We start from the raw sequence: 9,256 nt of genomic DNA on the forward strand, positions 1-9,256 counted from the left end.
GTACTGAAGTGTGGATTAACCCCTTTGCTTTCCCTTCTATGTAGCAAACAGCTTTGTTTTGTCATAAAAGAAATCAGTCATTAGCGCAGAATGGCGCCTATGTAATAAAGCTGCGGTCCTGATGTGGCACAGTGGCAGTGCCTAAACTCAATGTTGGAATAACTCGGCACAGGTCTTCCGAGGACTCGTGCCTATACAGTTCTTGTACAACACAGATCCTCAAGAGGTTAGTAATACTTAGGCTGCAACAGTTCTTACATTTCCCCTGTGTGAGTTCTCTGATCTTTGGCCAAACCTGCTCTGTGGCTAAAACATTGCCACATTCAGAACATGAAGATGGTGTCTCTCCTGTGGGAACTCTTAGTGTTTTCATAAGCTTTTTTTTCTGTCAAAATATCTCCCACAACAGGACATGAAAATAGATTCTCTCCTGTGTGAGTTCTCTAATTTCAACATAACCGATTCCAACCAAAACATTTCCCACATTCTGAACATGACAACGGCTTCTCTTCTGTTGAGCCCTTAGATGTCCCATACGACTTGATTAGTGACTAAAACATTTGCCACATCAGGACATGAAAACTGATTCTCTCCTGTGTGAATTCTCTTATGCCTATTAAGAGCTGATTTATGGGCAAAACATTTCCCGCATTCAGGACACGAAAGCGGCTTCTCCCCTGTGTGAGTTCTCTCATGTTCAACAAGAAATGATTTGTCGATAAAACCTTTCCCGCATTCTGAACATGCATACGGCTTCTCCCCTGTGTGATTATTCGATGTTTTACAAGATTTCTTTTCTGACTAAAACATTCCCGCATTCAGGACAAGAAATTGGTGTCTCCCCTGTGTGAGTCCTCAGATGTTCGACAAGAACCGATTTGCGACCAAAACATTTCCCACATGCTGAACATGAAAACGGCTTCTCCCCTGTGTGAATTTTTCGATGTTCACAAGATTTTCTTGGGAACTAAAACATTTTCCACATTCCGACATGAAAATGGCTTCTCTCCTGTGTGAGCTCTCTGATGATGTTTAAACAATATGGGATTTTTGACGGAAACGTTTCCCACATTCAGGACATGAATATGGCTTCTTCTCAGTGTGAGTTCTTTGATGAGTAACAAGAGCCGATTTTCTGCCCAAAACATTTCCCACAATCAGGACATGAAAACGGCTTCTCTCCTGTGTGAACTCTTAGATGTTCTACCACATTGATTCCGACTGAAACATTTCCCACATTCTGGACATGAAAATGGCTTCTCTCCTACATGAGTTCTCTCATGCTTAACAAGAGCAGATCTTTTGCAAAAAACTTTTGCCACATTCGGAACATGAAAATGGTTTTTGACCTGTGTGAATTTTGAATGTTCCATAAGGTTTGTTTTCTGGCTAAAAACATTTCCACATTCTGTACACGAAAACGGCTTCTCTCCTGTGTGAACTCTTAGATGTTTTCACAAGATAGGATTTCTTCCTAAAACACTTCTCACATTGTGAACATGGAAATGGCTTCTCTCCTGTGGGAGGGTCTTTGAGGCTCCACAAGATTTGATTTCTGACTAAAATACTCTCCACATTCTGAATTGAAAGTGGTCTTTCATCTCTGTGAATTATTTCATGCAAAGCTTCATTAGAGTGACTCTGTGATTGATTAGACATAATTCTTGTGACCAACGGTATCGGTAGATGGATCTCTGCTGTGAAGTCTAAGGGTAAATTAGCTGGTGTGACATTGTTATCTTCTACTTTTTCAGATGAAAGGAGATGTCCGTGGAAATCTTTTGTGTCCTCAACTGGAAAAAGAAAAAACATTTTTTGTTTTCTCAAAATATATACTGTATATTTTTTTAAATTAACAAATCGAATAAGCAAAGACACAAAGTACAGTATATTGGACATTGAAAAAAAACTGATAATGTACAATTTCACACGATCTTCTAAAAAAATGAAAGAAAGACCCAAAGAAGCCATCACGGCATTCAGAATTATTTGTCTGTATAAGCCCTAGATCAGGCATCGTCAAACTGCGGCCCTCCAGCTGTTGTAAAACTACAACTCCCACAATGCCCTGCTATAGGCCGATACCTTTAGGCTGGTCGGGCAGGCTGGGAGTTGTAGTTTTGAGGATTGAGGATGCCTGCCCTGACATGAAAGGAGGTAAATGCAGGATGGCAGCATAAGCGTGTATATAAAATAAATATATAGACACGTGTTATGAGTTTTCAATCAGACTAGTCAAACCCACATCAAGCATCCCTGGACAGATGTTTTCTCACAAGGAGTTAATTCGTTTTTAGACAAAAGACTTATGGTCCCTTTGCACGGGACGACGATCTTAGCAGATTGTCAGGAAGGAAGTGTTCCTTCCCAACAATCTGCTGATCGCTAGCGGAGGAGACCGAAGAATTTACATGCATTTGATCTCCGCCAGAGTATGGGAAGGAGCGATCGCTAATGCCATCGCTCTTCCCCACTACAGTCTCGTTGTTTCCCGGAAGCAGATCGTGTTTACGCAGCACGATCTGCCACTGGGGAAACGACGATCTTTTGTGCTGCACAAAAGACACAATTACCCGATGAACGAGTGAAACGCTCGTTATCGGGTAATCGGCAGTGCATTTCCACAGCAAGATCATCACAAACGAGCATTACTAGGCCGAGGAGTGGCGGACAAATACCGCTGTACACAGCGTTTGGCTGCTTCTTGGCATATTTGCCGGGTAGCGCTGAATCTTCTCGCGGTCCCTATTATAGAGAAACCAGAAAGAGAACTAAAATACAATTAAACAAGCTCTAATTCACAATATAACCTCAACCCAAAGGTATATTGCACAAGATTCTTGATTCTACAACCCAGATCTAATGACACCTACTCTGGTGTGGTAGATGGCCTGAGAACCAATGTCCAGCAGTGGATCTGAGGATTATCCAGAACTATTTTTGCGAACCTGATAAAGGGGTTTTCTGGAGCAGAATATTGTTGACTTATAGTCAGGATACGTCATTGGAACACCTGATCGGTGGGGATTCGATTCCTGGCTGTTTGAAGAGGCTCATGCCCTCCAGTGAGCGCTGCAGCCTTCTTCCTAGGCCAGTGGCACTGCGGGTCTATGTGCGGCTCAGTCCCATTCAAGAGAATAGACCTGAGCTGGCACCATGAGGTACACATGGAAAAGGCCCTTCAGCGATATGAGAAATAGGAAACTGGGGAATTTTCTATGCTAGTCGAAAAGATCCCACTATCCCTAGGACCACTTACAGTGCAAAATCCCCCAGGTTGAACTGCTGAACTGTTATTTGACTTGTTACTATGAGATATGCTGGTAATGCACTTATTTAATGGTCGAGTCACATTATTCTGACCACTTCCAACTTTCACAGTCGGCAGCTTATAGCTTATGAAGGGAGTCATGTGTGCCGAGCTGGCTCGGTGGGTATATAAGTGTGATAGGCTGTCTGCACACATATCCCTCGGTGGGTATATAAGAGGTGTGATAGGCTGTCTGCACACATATCCCTCGGTGGGTATATAAGGTGTGATAGGCTGTCTGCACACATATCCCTCGGTGGTATATAGAGGTGTGATAGGCTGTCTGCACACATATCCCTCGGTGGGTATATAAGGTGTGTGATAGGCTGTCTGCACACATATCCCTCGGTTGGTATATAAGATGTGTGATAGGCTGTCTGCACACATATCCCTCGTTGCTGTCATGGGTTAAAGGGGCGAGTTGCAGGAAGGGGTGATTATTGTCTTCAGGCCCTGGGTGAACTGTTCTAGTGCTGCTGTGGTGACCGTGTATAGTGAGTGGACAAATGGCTCCATTGTGAGTAAGCGACGTGAAAACTGCAGAGCACCACGTGCCATTGATGTGAGAGGTGATGTCACAAACTAAAGGTGCGTGAGGGCGGACCGATGCGCTACAGTGGAACAGCTCACCCTAAAATGAACCAGGCGGCTACTGGACATGTGTCCAAAACAACAGTTCAGAGAACCGTACTGCGTATGGGACCCCGAAGCAGACGGATGGTCTCTGCACCTCTGATAAACCAAGTTCCATCAGCAGTATCTGACCTCCTCTGATTGGCGAAGGGTTGTCTTCTCTGATGAGTCAGGCTTTCTGCTTTATGGAACGGATAGACATTGGCGTGTCAGGCGAGAAACATCAGAGAACATATACCCTGCAACCATTGTTCAAAGAAAACAAGCTGGTGGGGGCAGCGTTATAGTCTGGGGAATGTTTTTGCGGCATTCACTAAGACACTCTCAACTGAATTGGGGATGAATCCATTCTTGCAGATCACGTACACCCGTAGATGCTGATTGTCTTCCCTGGGGAAGATCGGATCTTCCAGGAAGACAGTGTGAAATGTCACACAGCTAGAAATGTCTGACATTGGTTGGAAGACCATGACCAAGACTTCCAAGTACTACCATGGACCCTTATTTCCCCAGACTTGAACCCAAATCGGTTGTGTTTCCTCTGTGGATCCTCCAGCAGCTGTGGGATGCACTGCAGTCAGTATGGCTCCAGATACCTGTGACAACCTACCAGAACCTTATTGGGTCGTCCCCAGCCCGTCTAGCTGCTGTCCATGCTGGATATTAGCTGCTCTCTGATTCTCTGAACTTTCTATCAGTTTCCCATTAATAAAGACATTTACATTCCAAAAGATTTACGAAAGGCTCCTACCTTTCACTGAAATAGATGCAGATTTTTCAAGTTCATTCGTCATTCCGCCATAACTTTCCTGCAAAATTAAAGAAAAAAGAAAACTATACTCCACCAGAGGTTCTTCTTATATCCAGGCATTTATATATTTGTACAGTTTTATCAGGTCTCATATTGGATAGGTCGTCTTGTCAAGAATAATAACTGAGGATCTCCAGGCCTCTTATCACTCTTGATGCTGATCTTTTACTTTGGCGGGCATTGTGCTGTTAGTCTAAGATTAAATCTACATTGAAGGTTTAAAGGGGATCAAGAATTCAGTAGAATGGGTGACAAGTGTCTGATCGGTGAGATGTCCCGTGTTTAAGCATGTGCACTGCTGCTCCGCTCAACTCTAAGGGATTGCTGGAGATAGCCAAGCACTGGATTTCTCATAGGCAGTCCCATAGACTTTGGATGGAGGGGCAGCACGTATAACTCTTCTCTTTGGCAGTCCATTAGACTTCGATACCTAGAATATTCAAACGCTGCTCAATTTAGACAGGGAATATAGAAACCCTATTCCAGTGATAGGTGGGAGTCACAATGGTTGACACTTATGACCTTTCCTGTGGATATGTGGTAAGGTTATATCTTCGGCAACACTTTAAGGGGAATTAACCACTATTAACTCTGGTACTTTAAATAGCTATACTACCCCCCTGTCCCCGTTCTATGCCACTGCAGTACACTGCCAGGGCTTATGGGCTTGTGCACATAATGGAGAGGACCTCCTGAACAGAAGCTCATAAATTATCTCATAACTTACATTAGAGCTTTGCAGGAGCATGGCGGGTGGGACTGAGGGGAAAGATAGACATATAAAGTACTGATTGGAGGTCAGTGTCAGAAGTACTGCAGTTAATAGTAGTAATTGAGGTGACAGATTCCCTTCACCACAGCCTTTTATGAAACCAGAAAACCATTTGCAATCACAACCGACGACAGCCAGATGCAAGATGCAATGGAGCGTATTGTATACTGCGCTGCTCCATCACATCAGTCTATAGAGGATTTGTAGAAACCTCAGCTTCATCTACCTGATGATCCAGTGGGATATTTGGTTTCTCCTCTGGACAGTCCTGGGAATACAGAGGACTGGGACAGATCTCTGGTGGATTTCTCTGACTGGATCCATCTGTAGGAAATACACACAGTGACTGAATACATTGTCTATATGTGATGATCAGATGATGGAGGAATCTGACCCTCATAACTGTTCTCTCCTCTACAGTTATGGAAGGTCTCCTCTTACCCGGTGATGTGAGGGACTGGGGATTCTCCATCATGATGTCCTTGTACAGATCCTTGTGTTCTTCTAAATACTCCCACTCCTCCATGGAGAAATAGACAGTGACATCCTGACACCTTATAGGAACCTGACAACACAAGGACACAGTCATTACCAGACCCCTCCCTTGGCGTTATTGTATAATGTCCCAGCATTCCCAGCAGCGCTCACCTCTCCGCTCAGCAGCTCAGTGATCCTGGTGGTAAGTTCTAGGATCTTCTGCTCATGTATCAGGGAATGAGGTGGAGGCTCGGTGATGGGGCTCTGGGTCCTGCTCCATCCTCCTGACACACGGGGTGTCACACACTCACCAGACGACTTCTTCACTACTGTGTAATCCTGTGTATGTGAAGACGCCGATCACTACAGAGATTCTAAGAATCCTTCACCTTTCCAGACATTTCCCTGGTTTATTACTAGAGATAAGAGTGATGTCATGTGAAACTCTCACCTCTCCAGTTATCAAGGAGACGATCTCCAGGGTGAGGTCTAATATCCTCGCAGCCATGTGGTTTCTGTCCTTCTCCATCCTTGGTGGGTCATTGATGGAAAGGACCATTGTCTTTCAAAAGAAGAAAGTCCTGAACCTAAGGAACCTGAGGGAAACAAGGAGGACTGAGAGCAAAATCACATTTGAAAGAACATCTCACATGAAGAAAAGTGTTTCAAGGGCTGGATATTATGAAAGGAGTTGTCCCATCAGAAGATCCTATTACTTCTATGGATATAGAATAAGTATCTAATTGGGGATCCAGTCACCTGGAATTAATGGAGTGGTGGTCATAAATGCATGCCGTGGTTCCATTCAGCTGTATACCATTGCAGTTGTTTTCTCTTTGTCAGTTCCATAGAGCTGGGGCACATACAGTCAGGTCCATAAATATTGGGACATCAATACAATTCTAACATTTTTGGCTCTATACACCACCACAATGGATTTGAAATGAAAACGAACAAGATGTGCTTTACCTGCAGACTGTCAGCTTTAATTTGAGGTATTTACATCCAAATCAGGTGAACGGTGCAGAATTACAGCAGTTTGCATATGTGCCTCCCACTTGTTAAGGGACCAAAAGTAATGGGACAATTGGCTTCTCAGCTGTTCCATGGCCAGATGTGTGTTATTCCCTCATTATCCCAATTACAATGAGCAGATAAAAGGTCCAGAGTTCATTTCCAGTCTGCTATTTGCATTTGGAATCTGTTGCTGTCAACTCTCAAGATGAGATCCAAAGAGCTGTCACTATCAGTGAAGCAAGCCATCATTAGGCTGAAAAAACAAAACAAAGCCATCAGAGAGATAGCAAAAACATTAGGCCTGGCCAAAACAACTGTTTGGAACATTCTTAAAAAGAAGGAATGCACCGGTGAGCTCAGCAACACCAAAAGACCCGGAAGACCACGGAAAACAACTGTGGTGGATGACCGAAGAATTCTTTCTCTGGTGAAGAAAACACCTTTCACAACAGTTGGCCAGATCAAGAACACTTTCCAGGAGGTAGCTGTATGTGTGTCAAAGTCAACTATCAAGAGAAGACTTCACCAGAGTGAATACAGAGGGTTCACCACAAGATGTAAACCATTGGTGAGCCTCAAAAACAGGAAGGCCAGATTAGAGTTTGCCAAACGACATCTAAAAAAGCCTTCACAGTTCTGGAACAACATCCTATGGACAGATGAGACCAAGATCAACTTGTACCAGAGTGATGGGAAGAGAAGAGTATGGAGAAGGAAAGGAACTGCTCATGATCCTAAGCATACCACCTCATCAGTGAAGCATGGTGGTGGTAGTGTCATGGCGTGGGCATGTATGGCTGCCAATGGAACTGCTTCTCTTGTATTTATTAATGATGTGACTGCTGACAAAAGCAGCAGGATGAATTCTGAAGTGTTTCGGGCAATATTATCTGCTCATATTCAGCCAAATGCTTCAGAACTCATTGGACGGCGCTTCACAGTGCAGATGGACAATGACCCAAAGCATACTGCAAAAGCAACCAAAGAGTTTTTTAAGGGAAAGAAGTGAATGTTATGCAATGGCCAAGTCAATCACCGGACCTGAATCCGATTGAGCTGCATTTCACTTGCTGAAGACAAAACTGAGGGAAAATGCCCCAAGAACAAGAAGGAACTGAAGACAGTTGCAGTAGAGCCTGGCAGAGCATCACCAGGGATGAAACCCAGCGCCTGGTGATGTCTATGCGTTCCAGACTTCAGGTTGTAATTGACTGCAAAGGATTTGCAACCAAGTATTAAAAAGTGAAAGTTTGATTTATGAATATTATTCTGTCCCATTACTTTTGGTCCCTTAACAAGTGGGAGGCACATATGCCAACTGTTGTAATTCCTGCACCGTTCACCTGATTTGGATGTAAATACCCTCAAATTAAAGCTGACAGTCTGCAGGTAAAGCACATTTTGTTTGATTCATTTCTAATCCATTGTGGTGGTGTATAGAGCCAAAAATGTTAGAATTGTGTCGATGTCCCAATATTTATGGACCTGACTGTATGTGACTGCTGCTAAGTTCTCTCCTGTGATCTCTAGGGGTTCCAGAGGTCGAACCCCCACCAATCAGATACTTGTTCCTGTGACCATTTGTTGCTATTGTCTAAAGGTCGTTAAACAAGTGGTGACCTACCGGCTATCCTGTCAATATGGGCAGAAATCTGCGCTACTGATTCCGAGCTGTTGACCAGAATATATTACTCCGCCGGCCGCCCCTGCTATATAGAGAGCACAGCACTAGGCCCCCGTATGATTGCTCTGCATCTGATCTGCTTTTTTTGCATTCGCACACGGACTCATTCATTTTTATGGGTCCGCACACCGCGTGCTGTCTGCATCCGTATGTCTGTTCTGCAGACCCACAAAAAAAAGATATAAGATGTCCTGTTCTTGACAAGGATAGGCATTGTTACAATGGGTCCGGATGCAACACGAACGTCACATGGATGACATCCGTTTTTTTTTTTTTTTTTTGCAGACTACAAAATACCTACGATCGTGTGAATGCACCCTCATACAGGATAACACTGCATTGTACCACATACAGCAGCCAGATCTCAGCTTCCAGCCCAATCTCTTTACCTGGAAGTATTTCTCTAATCTTCAGAAGACATTAGCAGGACGGTTCTTGTAGACATCAAGTCTGGTGCTACCGCATTCTGATAAACCCAGAACCAAGACCAATAACTGACCTGCAGATCTCACCTCCTGGGGCTGCAGGACCTGCGATGACGTCACACTGGTC

At 44.0% G+C, this 9,256-nt stretch overlaps 1 protein-coding gene and 1 long non-coding RNA gene across 3 annotated transcripts; both read right to left on the reverse strand.

Annotated features, from left to right (window-relative positions):
• Positions 1–242: 242 nt before the first annotated feature.
• LOC120999721 (zinc finger protein 420-like) lies at positions 243–6,219 on the reverse strand. The gene is made up of 5 exons (XM_040430743.1): positions 6,175–6,219; positions 5,968–6,091; positions 5,753–5,850; positions 4,695–4,752; positions 243–1,793 (listed from the first exon to the last, which is right to left on the reverse strand). The coding sequence occupies exons 2-5, from the start codon at positions 6,050–6,052 to the stop codon at positions 1,390–1,392; spliced, it is 645 nt and encodes a 214-aa protein (XP_040286677.1). The 5' UTR covers positions 6,053–6,091; positions 6,175–6,219; the 3' UTR covers positions 243–1,389.
• Positions 6,220–6,289: 70 nt separating this feature from the next.
• On the reverse strand, positions 6,290–9,256 carry LOC120999725. Of its 2 annotated transcripts, none has more exons than XR_005778584.1 (3): positions 9,204–9,256; positions 6,455–6,599; positions 6,290–6,342 (listed from the first exon to the last, which is right to left on the reverse strand). It is a non-coding gene; the product is annotated as an uncharacterized LOC120999725 (long non-coding RNA). The 2 variants fall into 2 exon arrangements; XR_005778585.1 differs by lacking the exon at positions 9,204–9,256 and adding an exon at positions 9,094–9,193.

Source organism: Bufo bufo, chromosome 4, assembly GCF_905171765.1.
Source record: "Bufo bufo chromosome 4, aBufBuf1.1, whole genome shotgun sequence".
NCBI classification, from domain to species: domain Eukaryota; kingdom Metazoa; phylum Chordata; class Amphibia; order Anura; family Bufonidae; genus Bufo; species Bufo bufo.